This window comes from Myxocyprinus asiaticus, chromosome 37 (assembly GCF_019703515.2).
Source record: "Myxocyprinus asiaticus isolate MX2 ecotype Aquarium Trade chromosome 37, UBuf_Myxa_2, whole genome shotgun sequence".
Classification (NCBI taxonomy): domain Eukaryota; kingdom Metazoa; phylum Chordata; class Actinopteri; order Cypriniformes; family Catostomidae; genus Myxocyprinus; species Myxocyprinus asiaticus.
Window position 1 is genome coordinate 38898514 of NC_059380.1, and position 15363 is coordinate 38913876.

Below are 15363 nucleotides of genomic sequence, written 5' to 3' on the forward strand. Positions count from 1 at the left end.
GGGATTTTCACACACAACAGTCTCTAGAATTTATTCTGAATGGTGCCAAAAACAAAAAACATCCAGTGAGCGGCAGTTCTGTGGATGGAAACACCTTGTTGATGAGAGAGGTCAACAGAGAATGGCCAGAATGGTTTGAACTGACAAAGTCTACGGTAACTCAGGTAACCACTCTGTACAATTGTGGTGAGAAGAATATAATTTAAGAATGCTATTCTGAGATGTGTGTTGGCGCTGTTTTGGTGGTACGGGGGGGACCTACACAATATTAGGCAGGTGCTTTTAACGTTGTGGCTGATCGGTGTATAAACGCAACCTATTAAGTAATGTTTAGAGGTGGATTAATCTAAAAATACTATTGTGAACAAAGCAAAATATAAGTGTGTGTTGGAGGACATCTTTTACTTGCTACTAAGTATCACAAAAAACTCCCTTGAATACATTTGACAGATTTTACAGCACAAACCTTGGCACAGCTTAGACAAATACAGCAACTAGTGCTTGTTGTACCAGCTTGGTACCTTGTTAATACAACTTTGTTTCCTGCCACACTCTGCGTGCTCCTGGAAATTGCAGGTGACATTTTTGCAAAATGATATTATGTGGATCATTACACGTATTGCAGCAGCTCTGAGGTGAAATGCCCACTAAGTGGCGCTAAAAGCGAGTTAAATGTTCTCCCAAGTTTTAAATCAACAAAACCGACCTGCCTACTAGGGCTGCTTGACATGGCCAAAAATATTATCACAATATTTTTTTTCACATCTTTTGATATCAGTAATTATCACTGTATATTTCATGCTAGTTGGAAGAAAATGCATTCCACATGTCAGACTTCAAGAATTAATTAAACTTGTTTGTTTACAAGTAAACCACTGGGTAAGCTACATTTTTTAAAGTTCAAGAAGTATTCTCAGTTAAGGATTTAATTCCACATAGGATGTGTGAACTCTTCGATTAAATTTCGGTAATTTCACCATCTTCAGCAAACGTTTGACTTCACTGAATGACTTTCTTGTGGCCCTCCACACTACAGCTCAGTATGTGGTGGTAATGCACCATAAGATGGATTGCCAACTGCCAATAAACTCCACAAGAGGAAGAATAAATATTTTCTTGCATGTGTTAACAGGTTAGCGGACGTGACAGCGCTTTGGATCATGAAAAAACGTTTAACTCTAAAAAGGTTTTCAATAATTTTTGTGAAAAAATATTGAAAAGGGGGTCCCTGCAAATACTGATAACATGAGATTTTGTATATAAAGTCTGGCTGAATTGATTTTTAAAGGAACCTTTATATGCCTGCCCTTTTTAAGGTTAACTAAATACAGTAATACATCAATAAACAGCAGTGGTTTCAGAGCTGTTGTTGTGTTCATTCAATAGCAGTATTGCATTGTCAGTGCTGTCTTGTTCGGTACACAACGATATCATTTTAGCCAGATAACTAGCTAGCTTGCGGCTACCTAGCCTCACTACTGGTTTACGTGACAACAGGGCGAGGTAGTCACTAGCCAACTGACTGGTTTCATGACTGTGATTCAGTTAGCTAGTTGTGTGTGTATATAAAACAGGCGCAACTTTGCTGAACTGCTCGCGTTTTTAGCGACACGCACCTGGTCTGATCGCCTAGATGTAGAACGTAAGCTAAATATTGAATATGACTCAAAAGTTAATCAACGCTATCGAAAATATATATATTTTCAATAATTATCGATATTGTTTTATTGCCCAGCCCTACTCCCTACCCTATACCCTAAACCTAAACCTAACTGACTGTGTCATCAAAGCAAATGTGAGATGAAAAACACAATTGCTGAAGCAACCACATCATTTTGTGGTGCTTCTGTGCCACTTTTGGCTCATGTGTGGATTCGTGTGGTCTTTAGGACTCGTACCCCATTCCTTTGTTTTGCATGTGCAGTGCTCTATCGGTTGAGCTACCGCACAATTAAATCACACTCGAACAAGCTTGTAAATCTAGTTGGTTATGCAATGCAAACTTTAAAATATATCACTTTACAAGCCATTAACTATAGTAAGTGTTTAGATGCCAAAAAGATAGCAAGAAAAGTGTTTCTGAACTGATAATCTGCCGTTTACTCGTGACTTGTGTGAAATTTCACCTCCCTGCCACAATACGTACAACGGGCCACCTAAAAATCATTGTGCAAAATATAGGTATAGTAACGCGATTTCATAAAATCCAAGTAATTGCATAAACCGTCTAGTAATTACTGTGTTATGTGTATTTGGGCTCATCAACAACCATCCAATTATTGGATGGTTGTTGATATGACAGCGAGCATGTTTACATGAATGTTCTTACCTCGATTATGCTTAATAAGCCGGCAAGGTGTGTGGTCATGTAAACACTTTAAACATTTTAATGGAAAGGTAACGAACGGTTTAAGCAAACATTGATCAGCACATGTTGATTTTTGCCCATTACCCCAATTTCTCATTGTAAAAAAACATCTCAGGAATTTTTTCTTACGTTGAGAATTTTTTTTTTTTTTTTTTGATTAAGCTGATTTTTGTTAGTTATCAGCATATTGCTGTGCATGTTAATGCACTCAATGTTTAGTTAAAGATACACAGTATGAGTTTTGTTGTAATAAGTTGTATTTTCATCAAAATTAAATTAAAAATGTCTGTGTAAACACCTTTTGCAAGAATATGTTTTGTTAAAATATGATCTCATCACTTGGTAGCAGGCCGCTGAAGGCAGTAAATCCCAAAATAATTGCATTTCAATTATTCTTTTTCAAGAATTTTTATATATATATATATATAAGTTAATTGACCCGTTAAGGGATCAGAACCGGAATAATTAAATTCCTTTCAATTCCCATCCCTGGTTTTTAGATATAGCTAGAGTGATCCATCCTGGTTTAGTGGTTTTGGAACGGTCTGTATAGATTTCCCCTGGTTCTGCCAAGGTGTTTGTGTGCTGGGCTGCAGAGGATACAGCTATCGTTGGCAGGTAAATGTTAAACTGAGTGGGTGCAAACGGAGGAGAGGAGCTGGCTGCTCCTCAAACAGTAGTCTAGTGTTCCATTGCGTCAGAACAGTCGATATTATATAATTTCCCCAGTATGAGGTAGAGAAGAGAGTGTGACTGATTAAACAGTGACTGGTTTTATCACTGCCTGTTTTCTCTGTGCTGATAGATGGATGCTGATTGTTGACTTGAATATTATTAAAGGCACCATTCAACAAGAAATAAATGATAATTTACCCACCCTCATGCTATTTTTCAAATCTGTATGACTTTCTTTCTTCGGTGAAACAAGAAATTGGATATTTTGAAGAATCTTCTCGCAGGTCTTTTTGACACAATGATCACTCAAAATAATCAGAGCTCAGGGACAAAAAATACAATGTGAAAAGAGACATGGTGGCAGGAGGGTGGAATCAGATTTTTGATTCAAACCTATAAAATTATGCAAATGACCTTGGATGATAACAATTTTAAAATGTTTGCCTTGCTTTGAATTCATCACTAGTTGTATTTCTGCAGTGCAATAAACTTCTATAAATACTTTTAGGAACTGTAATTAGAAATAAAATATAGGGATGGTGGTATGATCAAAATCTTACATAACAGTACGAGTAATTTTACATCATTGTAAGAATACTGTATATAAAACAATATAGTTATTTTTTTGCTAGAAAGTCAACACAACAATGTTTTAGATTTAACATAACATGCTACTACAAAATGTCTTGGTAATTACAATTATTATTTTTTTTCTCTTTATTTTATTTTTATTTTTTTTTGTCCAGTGAATTGAATACTTTACAAACAAAAGGTGCCTTATCTCATTTATATAAAAAAAAAAAAAAAAAATTAGATATATTTTTATATATTTCGTATTTGCTGCAAAATACCTAAACGTAACTAACTGAAAATTTAAAACTTGACTTTATGGTTCAAACATCATAAAACAGAGCTCAATTACTTTCTTTCTAAGGCCTGATTATCCAATTTTTTTTAAGATTACAGTTAATTAGATACTTTACAAAGAAAAGGCATTTCATCTCATTGAATTTTATTTGTTTGAAACTTTTGCAAATCAAAATGTAGAGTTATTTATGAATGATAAGTCTGGCATCAGTAAAAAAAAAAAAAAAGCTCAGACTGATCTCACAGTGTAACTGGAAACAGTAGGTTGACTTCAGTAGCTATAATCGGTCTTACAGAAATGTAAAACACTGCCCCCAGTGGCCAAATGTCCACTGAGGGGCGCCAAAAGCTAGTTTTGAAGCGAGTTGTTTTCAGTTGTGATACAGTAAAGGTGAATGCATATTTTTTACGCTGTATTCCCCAACCCAAACCCCAAACTTATTCAACTAAACCATCAGCGAAGTAAAAATGTTATGTTAGAGGGGAAAAAAAAGCCACCCCTGAATCATGCTAATCACTGATTATGTGAACACTGTTACTTCCTGGTTTCAACGCGAGATGTGAACCCGGAACCTCCCATACATCACAGGGGAAGGTATACACGCTGGAGCCAATGCAAAAATGTCTCTGACAGGAGATGCTTCTTCTCAGCGAGTCTGCATTATGTGGCCGATTTGGTTGAGCCACATTCAAAACATTATAGCTGATACATATGCACAGTTGAATTTACAATGTGCAGAGTGCAAAGTAGTTTTCAGCTTTGTGTTTTCTAAATATATATATATATATATATATATATATATATATATATATATATATATATATGAATATACGGCAGTATAAACGGTATAACAGAATCTCTACCACATTTCTACTTTAGCATTCGATATATTGTCGTACTGCCCAGCCCTAGTAGAATCTATCTTTATCTCTTCAGGTTCTTCATCAGGATGTTGCAGTGATTGTGGAGAGGTCTGATTGTGACGATGGGGATTTTTGGGAACCTGGCCTGTTCGGGTCAGGCCAACTGTTACAGCAACACTTCCAAAGACTACTGCTACTCGGCCCGGATCCGCAGTACCGTGCTGCAGGGTCTGCCGTTCGGAGGAGTTCCCACGGTCCTTGCACTTGACTTTATGTGCTTCCTGGTAAGTTTAACACAAACTGTTTGATTTTCACATGTGAAACCTTCAAGCACTGCCAAGACAAAAAGTGCATGTAAATATTTCAAATTAGCTGTAAAATAAACACAAAAAATGTCTATGCAGTCAATTCAGATGACCTATTAACCATACGGTTCTCATCATGTCATCTGAGTTTCATTGTTTACTAATGGAACAGAAATCCAGAGTGCTGACCAGGGCACGAATGGATTGACCCAGTTTCCGGTTGTCTGGCCGGAGTAATATTTGCATGATTTCAGCATGTGGAAAAATATGGTGATTTTGCATTTTATTGTATATGTGCAGGAAGAGCAAGAGCGAGTGACTGTGCAATAGCTATGCTACAGTTGTTTAACTACAAACACTGTCAGCAGGGAGTTCCACCCTTGGTTGCACTCTTGACCTATATTTCTGCCACCGACAAAAACTCATCACTGTAAACCGCACGCTGTACATGACCGAGCTGCATCAAGTCGAAGAACATTCTGCCTTTCTGCTCCGGTCAATATAAACATGATTGAAAGCTTCAAGCTGTGCTAAAGATGAAAAAAAAAACGAGCACTACTTTTCTGTTCTGTCCTCGAATTTAGCTATTTTAGCCATAATTTTTTTTTTTTTAGTGTGGTAACTGACCAACACAATCTCATGACAATTTGTTCAAATTTGTACAAGTTGGTGAAATCGTACGATATACCAGCGTTTAGACCAACCAATCACATATGCTTCAATTACGATTTCCTTGCCTTTGAACACATGGTCAGGCTTTCCACTTTATAGTTCGGTTTAGGTATGGGGTTTTGGGTTAGGGGTTCAAATTAGGAAAAATCTTATGATCGCGCGTTCAAAACCTGGAAGTTTCTGTACATCTCATGAACACAGGTTTTTTTTTTTTTTTTTTTTTTTTTTTTTTGGACAAAACAGGTCTTTTGGATGTTTAGGGTCTGGGTTAGGTGTAACACTTTATTGTTAGTTTTAGGTTTGCATTGAAATACCTTTTTTTGTAACATGGAAGAAAAGCAATATCACGGTTTACAACAGCACAAGGGAATCAAATCGCACATTCGTACGACTTTTCATGAGATTGGGTTGTAGCTGTCATGTTGTTTATTGTTCAAACCTTTTTCATTTGGTTTTCCATGATGATTAATAAAACTTTTGTTCTCAGACACCATTTTCTTAAACAGAATATTGGCTTAAGACATAAAGTGTGCGTTAGTCCATTCCAGTTCAGGTTTGTTCTAAACCGAAGTATTAAACTTCTGCAATTAATTCAGCATGAACCGCTCCATTCAGATTTAGTATTATCGCTAATTAGATTGTACTAGTCCAGATACATCTGATAACCTCCCTTGTCTGTCTTTCTCTCTCCATCTCAGGTTCTTCTATTTGTCTTCTCCATCTTGCGGAAAGTGGCGTGGGACTACGGCCGTCTAGCACTGGTGACCGATGCAGACAGGTAAGGCACAACACTGTAAAACCTGTTTGATTGACGGGTGTACTCTCTGTGCCAAATGTAATGTTTGAATCTCTCCCAAACATTAGTTTCAGACTAAACTGAACTGCGAATAACCCGCATGCTTTCTTCATTGTGTTTCCTCTGTGTATTCTGTGCACGTCTGGTAAAATAACATGGGTGTGCAATTGACAAATGGACATGGACAACTTTATATTCTACAAGATTTTTGGTTCAAATGTATTTGTATTAGGGAAAGTGTATGTTTTTATCTGTATTTAATACTGTAACTGGTCACCTTTCTTTTTCACCGCTTTTTATCAACTTCTTGATTAAAATGTTTTTTTTTTTAATTTAAATTACATTTTTATACAATTAGTTTTATTATTTTTAAAATTATTTTTAAAATTTAACTTTATTTACAAAATCTGTTTTTACATTTTTTTTAATTCTTCATTTTTGTAATTTAATTTTTATTTAATTAAAAAAATGTTAATATTTTTTTTATTTTCATTTTTTATTTCAGAATCAGCTATCTAGATGCATGGCTAATTTTGACCCCTATAAATAACTTTTTCATTAAAGTTTGCCTTTATTTTTCTCCATCTCTAGATCTAACAGAACTTTTAAAATCAAAAACTAAATGTACCAAAAAAAAAAAAAAAACTTACATCCGCTGGCATTTCTTGACACTGTTTTGGCAGGAAGGACGTGAATTAAAGAACAATCTGTTTCATAAGACAGTCTGTTTTATTAGCTGCTGAGTATATTTGCACTGCGTTCTGCTGCTGCTACACTGAGGGTCTATGTTTCTATTTTCACTCTTCTTGTCATGTTCTTTCTTTTTTATTTTCCTTCCCCCAATGATGTGCAATGGAGACAGAAATATTCCTCTTTATATCATGTTCCACTGAATTGATTGTGTATTATTTGCTGCTTATTAATGTTGCTAGAAATAGATTGAGCTACTGTTTTCTTTTTTTTAAAAAACCTAATTTGGTTACGTAAGTGCCTTTATATTTATTTTTAAACAGAGTTTGTAAGTTTGCAATTTATTGTTGTAATTACTATCAAAACTAATCCCTACCAATAAGTACCATGGCACTACTATTGATGCACTATTGTAGTTCCAATACTACAATTTTATTCCTTGAAGTATCTTGGAGTACTATGCAAAAACATAATAATATTAATACATAATACATAATAATATAGGGCTGCACAATAATGACAAAAATCATAATTGTTGATCTTGTAATTACAATTAATTTTGAGTTTTGACAGTTTACATACAGTACTTAATCTTATTTTGGGTGGATCAACTGCATTCCATATTCTTAAAGTAGGCTACACATCCAATATAAGCAGGGAACTGTTTTAGAATTACTTTATAGCTGTTTAATTATTAAAAACAAAACATGTAAATATTGAATAAATTATACACAGACTTGTCTGTGATTGGATACAATGCTCAACTTCTGCAAAAGCACATGCTTAATAGAAATTTAAATAGAGAATTTTGACGCAGCATGAGTAGACCTACATGAACTATTTTAATTGCAGCCTGGTCTCATGAATATTATGTGGCCGTGGCAAAATCTTTGCAAAACGAAATTATGTGCCTTATTACAAGTTTAGCTGCAGTTTCCCAGTGAACTGTCCAGCAGGGGGCACCAAAAGCGAGTGAAATGGTGTCGTAATCAGACGAGGTTTTTAAGGTGAATGTTAGTTGGAGGTTTTAATGAGAAAACATACCTCCCAAACCTAAATCTTCAACCTAAACGTAACCAATAGTGATCTAAAATCAAATAAGAGGTGAACAAAACAGACACCCTTACCCTAAACTAACATCTAAACCTAACTGATAGTGTCCCAAAAGCAAGTGCGACATGAAAAGCACATTTTCTAAAACAACTCCGTCATTTCTATGACACTCTCGTCTCATGTCTCAGCTTGCGTGCTTGACTGATCTCAATCCGCATATTTCCGAATCCAAAGTCCAACACTCTGAGGCATGTAAAAGTCAGTTTGCAAAAATGTATTTCCTGTAACATTCATTCTATGAGACTGGATTGTTTAATTGACACTTTTCATGATTAGTTTACCGTGGCAGTTATGTGTAACTTTGACTGTTTATTCAATTAATTGTGCAGCTCTAATATAAACACATTTTTCTTTGATTTTCCAACAAAAAATATCTGCTTTGTGATATATACTGTACCATTACCATGACATAAATTTCTCATACCGTGATAAAGATTTTAGTCCTACAGCCCAACCCTCGTGTACTCACTTAGTCTCTCATTTACTGTTTCATTTGTGCCCAAAGACAATTGAAAACAACGGTGACGTGATAAGCTGAAATGGGTCGCAAAACGGCACAGCGATATGCCGAAGGGGGCCGTGATATGCAGAAGTGGAGAGGGAAATACATGTACTCACAAATTTCTGATTAGTTGAACATGGAGTTGCATTTCTAGAATCTGCATGATTCTAATGCTTTATCCCTAAAGTCGTCTTTGAAGTTTCCTTGAAATGGCACAGTGTATGGAACCATCTCAGTTTATTGATGTCTGTTAATTTATTTTGTACGTTTTATGTTACAAGCAAATTAAGGCTTTCAAACATTATCATGTACACTGAAATATGAATATAGGCTGAGATAGCGCTATGGGGGGTCTTATGGGGCTGTTATATTTGACCAAATTTTTATATCTTTGTATGTTTTAAACAAAAAATGACTAAGTGCACCATTTAAAATGTCACTAATATTGAGCAGTACCGATATGGTCACAGATTTATCGTGTGCCGCTAGTTCTAACCCAACACTTTTCTCTCCACAGCCCAAGATCTGATATCTGCAGAGATTTATTGATTTTAATGAATTTGTTTTCCGTCAAGCTTATTTTTCCCTCCTTTTTTTCTTTCCCTCCCAAGACAGAAGAGAAGATTCAGCGGTCTGGAGGAGAGGGAGTAGTATGTTCTTTTGAGTTCTCAAGTCTTTATTCTCTGCTTTACTGGTGAACTAACGGCAATTTCTTCTGATAAACTGGTGTGTGTGTGTGTGTTATGGTCTGTTATTGTGAAGTTCCTCACCTTTTACATGTTTCTAACACACCACAGGTACCTTATGTAACTATGAGCTGTGTGTGTGTGTGTGTGTGTGTGTGTGTTTGTTTGGGGTGGATTTCTATACTGAGTGTTTTCTTGCAGTGCTCACCAAATAATAATTTTCCTCTATAGCCTTGGGTGTGTTTTGGGGTTGTGAGTGAGTCATTCAGCCAGTTGAGAGTGCTTTTTAAATTCCAATGAAATTCCTGAATTTGAATTGAGGATTCAACAGGATGTATAAATGCCATAGAAATTGAAATGTAAGGAAATGGAATTAAAATGGATTGCAATTCCTCGAAATTCATGTAGTTTTTAAAGAAGCGTTTCATTTTTTCATCAGAATTACACAAATGATGAACTTGTTTTCTTACAACATATGAGGTGCTTCCAACAACATTGATTATTAATATCATCAAATGTTTGAAATTTATATTTAATTTAATATAAAAGTTAACTTTGGAATTAATGTAACATGGAATTTGATGCAACACGTTTATTATTTGTGCACTTGTGTTGTTATAGCTCTATATAATCAAACGATTCAAATTCTAATGACAATCAGTGTTCAGTTCATTTTAGATTTTAGTCATAATCTTTTTCTTGTCTTTTCACTTTAGTCAATATTTTGTTGTCATTCATTTATTTTAATATATTTTCTCAAACTACACTAAAAATGACTAAAATGGCATATAATTTTAATCGACAAAATTAGTTTTATTTATTGTAAGGTAATGTGCAAAATGAGACCTGTCAAACTGTAACAGACCAAACTTTAAACCAAATATTAAAACCTTTTTAAAAAATGTAATAATTATTTAAAATTGTATCAGACATTTTAAAGATAAATCAACGTAAACATGAGAAAATTGTCCTGAAAACCTTTTTTTTTTTTTTTCACAGCCTGATCTCATGAACATTACATGAACAATGGTAACATTTTTGCAAAACAAAATGATGTGCTTCATTACACGTTTAGCTGCAGTTTCCCAGTAAAATGTCCATCAGGGGGCGCCATAAGCAAGTGAAAAGGTGAAGTAATCAGACGAGGTTTTTAAGCGAATCTGTAATTCATGCGTTAAAATGGGTAGTTTTTCAAATGATGCTTTATGGTAAAAGTGTTTTGATATCATTACATAGCAGTGTGTAACTAATAGAGTGGAAAATATGTTTTTATAAAATCATAATCAGCCGTTGTAGTCATGATTTGAGTGAAAGTGAATAAAACGCACAGTTTTTGTAGTACCTGTAGTTTTCAATTTATCAGGAAACTGCAAAAAACGCAGAACACAGCACTTAAAGTTCAGTTTGCAAATTTGTAGTTATACTAACATTCATTCTTTCAGACAAGGTTTTTTTTTTTTTTTGGTCAACAATATGTTTGATTTAAAATCACTTGATAATATCATTATGATGTTTTCGTTATCGTTGACAAAATCAAAAAACCCTTTATCTTTGTTGATGAAATGAACACGTCAATTAGGGCTGCAACTAACGATTATTAGAACAATTATTCGACTATTCGCCGATTATTGCAATGATTAATCATGAGCTGTTAACCGATTATTCAGCTTGTGCCCTGACATAAAAGGTTGTATTAAACGTGCTTACTAATAATAAAGATGACAAAATCGTCTTTTAAAAATACCTTTAAATGACCTTCACTGAATTAAAGGGAAAAAAATACTTTTTATGAAGTTTAATTCAGTAAAGAAATTCACTTCAAAAAATCCTATTGTTATCGTGTTTTTATCTTGTGTTCCATATCAAATTGTCTAAAAATCCTTAAAATAAGATACATTTACTTGAGAAGTAACATATAAGATATTTAGACTTGCTATAAGAGAATGTATCTTTAATATAAGTGTATTTTGGATAAGTGTATTTTTTCACTTGGTTATACTTCTGCGAGTGCAGTAAAGACAAAATACACTTATATTCAAGATCTATTCTCTAAAAGCAAGTCTAAATATCTCATATGCTGCTTCTCAGGTGAATGCATCTTTTTTTTTTTTTATAAAGGATTTTTAGATATTTTAAAATATTTGTATTTTTAATATATTTATTCAATATTCTCCGATAACAAATTTTTCTTCTGCAGTATAGCTGCTAAAGTAAATGTATGTTGTTTTAAAGGAGTTTTAGATATTTATATTGGAAAACAAGCCAAAACAAAAACAAATCAAAAGTATTTTGTTGCAGTGTGTAATGGGGCAAAGACGACCCTCTTTAACTCACAAAAAGTTTGTAGTTTGTAGTTATTTACATGATCTGCTTCCATATTATTTGAACTTTAATAAAGCTATAACGCATTAAATATAACTGCATTTAAGATGCAACGCCGGGGTGTTTCCTTTAAAGACACTCGGCATGCAAGTTTTGCTTCTCAGTATAATAAATGTTTTCCTCAACTGATTAGATATAACTAAATTAAATACCATCAAAACAGTTAACAGCCATTTAAGCACCGAAAAAGGTGCAGCAGAGTGGCAGCTCCGGCTCTGCTTATTCCACAACAAGAGTGCTTCTGTTCTTACTTATTTTGTATTTTTGCATTATAATTCCCTCATACTTTGCGATCGACATCACCTGAAGCTGTTTGGAAAGTTTAGAGTGCATCTGGACTGTGAGATGTGTTTTCTTCCTCTCCTCAGTCAGGCGCGAGCTGCAGTGCTGCTCTAGTGTGCAATCATTAGAGTTTCATGTGATCCTATGTTACGTTGAGATCAAACGAATATTCGACAATGACATTTTTTGTCGACAATTTTTTATTGTCAACATTGTCGATAATGTCAACTAATCATTTCAGCCCTAATGTCAGTAATTGTTTTTATAAATTTATTTGAAATTAGTGGACCTTTTTCGGTGCTTAAGTTGCTGTTAACTGTTTTGATTGTATTTAATTTAGTTGTCTAATTAGTTGAGGAAAACATTATTATACTGAGAATAAATAAGCATAATTAATTAGTAAAAATGAATTATGTAATTTACATTTAGCCACAAACCAGTGCACATTTTTGAGATTTTATTTGCATCTTGTGTTTCCATCCAGCGCTTTTAATGGGATTTCCCAAAATTTGCATAAAAAGATGTGGTTGGAAACCCAGCTTACGTATTTCTTTGAATTGCAATGTTCATTGTTTCTTCCCATTATTTAAATTTAAATTCAACATCCTGTGGGGCGTGGCCAATTCAATTCAAATTCACGCTCATGAATGGCATGGGTGCTGACTCTTAAATTCAGAATTTTGCCCAATCCTGGGGTGTGGGTGTGGGTGTGGGCGTGGATGGGTGACTCGCTCATGTGAATTTGTTTTCCAACTGACCTCTTAACACTTGAGTGTCAATAACCACCTGCCCTTCATATTTCTTTTTGTGATGTTTGATATCAAACTACAGTAGAAGAAAGGAAAGGAATAACTATGAACCTGTACGAAGGTAAAATAATGTTAGTGTGTCCCTGATCTGTTGTGAGCCCCAAAGTCTTCACAATAGTGGATTCAACCAAGACCCCTAAGTTTTGTGACTCATCCCACCATTGTGAATGTGGTCTGTGAAGTGCATCTCATGTGTAGAGCCTTCAAAATTGGTAGTAGAATTTTTGAAATGTGAAAGTGTTCGTGTATTTGAAAATAACCTCAATTGATTTAGCAGTGTCCTTGTGGTTCTCCCTAGTGTGTCCCTGAACTTTTGGAAATTAATCAAATTGCAAATGGATTTACAACTAGCTGTCTTGTCTTCTGTCAATACAGGGTGGATAATTAATGATTTCTAACCGAAATAAACTTATCTTAAAGGAATAGTTCACCCAAAAAAGCTTTTTTTTTATTATTGCAATCAATGTTAATGTGATGGATCTCCAAAAATGGCAAAAAAGCACCATAAAGTGTCAAAGTTGTCTACAAAACTTGTGTGTTTATTCCTAGGGGTTGTTTACACCAAACAAGTTTGTGCGTCTGTCTGCATAGTTTCTTAATTCAAAAGTCGTGTGGATTACTTTTATGCTGCCTAAATATGACTTTTGGAAAGTCAAAGAGCCAGCAGCCTGATGGCACCCTTTTACTTGCATTGTATGGACAAACAGAGCTGAAATGTGCTTATAAAATTCTTCATTTCGGTTCTGCTGAAAAAGGAAAGTCATCTGGAATGGCTTAAAGGTAAGTAAATCATGAGAGAATTTAATTTTGGGTGAACTATCCTTTTAAGTCTGCCGCAGCTGTCAAATCTCATTCACGGTTTCGTCTATTCAAATATATGATGTTGAGGACATTTTGCACCAAATTTGACATCAGTGGTTCTAGCCTGTCACATGACCGATCGTGGTGCACCAGACTTTGAATATGCAAAAGTATGTGTTCGATTTGAGAGCTTTGGCAGGGGGCAATATTTTCAGTGAATAATTACTTCAGAAGAATTGAAATATATAGCTTTATAGCTAGTCATTTGGTCTACTTGTATGGTACTTTCTGCTTAACATCTTCTTTTGTTTTGGAATAACATTTGAGTGAACAAATGATGCCTTGGTGAACTATCCCTTTAAATGTGAAGTACAAGTTGTATAGACGAGCATTTCATTAAGCTTTACCTCTAAACCAGCCAATTCTGTTTATGTAGACATCAGCAACGTTTTTGGGCACACAAGCAGTGCTGCCTTCATCGTGTGATATTGATTGTTTTGATTGGCAGATGATGTGTTGGTGGAAAAAAAGCAGGGGTAAAAATAGAACCTGGATTCAATTCAGCACTACCTAGTTAGGGGCTGTTCACACCAAACCTGTTTTTGCATCCACTTGCACTGTTTTTCAATTGTTTTTCTATGTACACCTGCATTAGACCTGCATTAGACGTTGGGGGCTGTTCACACCAAACAAGTTTAAGGGTCTGTCTGCACTGTTTTTCAATTGTTTTTGACAAAAAAGACGAATGTCTTTGACTGTTGTGCCACATCGAACTGTTTTTCTTTTTTCTTTTTAGCATCACATTCATGAGCACCACGGCTTTAAGACGCTGCATCAAGTTAAAAAGAATTTACACCTTTTTTAGCACAAGAATGCATTAAGTCTGAATGGACCCATATCAAGTTAAAAAGAATGTCAGCCTTTAAAAAAATGTCTTGAGATACTTGCATTGTTCTATTCATTGCGCTGCATCTAGCTTTATTTAGTGCAAGATTGCGTTCTGGCTGAACAGTCCCTTATCAACATAAAAATAACTTAATCTGAAGTCCGTATTATTCGTTGTGCTGCATCAAGCCAGAGACTATTTATCAGAGAAGGGTCACTTCTATTAAAACGAATGGAAGAAATCAGACGTCCCACTTTACAGGTAAATTACGTTTTAGATAAAGACATCGGCTGTCAATCAACTTGAGAACGTGCATGCGCATTAGCTATACAAGCTGGGAAGATTTTTTATTTTATTTTTTCCCAATTTGGAATGCCCAATTCCCAATGCGCTCTATGTCCTCGTGGTGGCGTAGTGACTCACCTCAATCCGGGTGGTGGAGGACGAATCTCAGTTGCCTCCATGTCTGAGACCGTCAATCTGCGCAACTTATCACGTGGCTTGTTGAAAGCGTTACCGTGGAGACGTAGCACGTGTGGAGGCTTCATGCTATTCCACGCATCCACGCACAACTCACCACGTGCCCCACCGAGAGCGAGAACCACATTATAGTGACCCTGAGGAGGTTAACCCAATGTGACTCTACCCTCCCTAGCAACCGGGCC

The 15363-nt window shown here is 35.2% G+C and overlaps 1 protein-coding gene across 6 annotated transcripts in view; it reads left to right on the forward strand.

Moving 5' to 3' along the window:
• Window positions 1–15363, forward strand: part of LOC127427857 (CSC1-like protein 2) — a 75046-nt gene that overhangs the window by 23256 nt on the left and 36427 nt on the right. For 5 of the 6 annotated variants that reach the window (XM_051675712.1, XM_051675713.1, XM_051675711.1 and 2 more), the window contains 3 exons: window positions 4848–5058; window positions 6450–6529; window positions 9464–9502. In XM_051675712.1, the coding sequence (XP_051531672.1) occupies window positions 4897–5058; window positions 6450–6529; window positions 9464–9502 (281 nt within the window). In that variant the 5' untranslated portion in view covers window positions 4848–4896. The remainder of the gene's footprint in view (window positions 1–4847; window positions 5059–6449; window positions 6530–9463; window positions 9503–15363) is intronic. The other variant, XM_051675716.1, reaches the window with a different exon arrangement.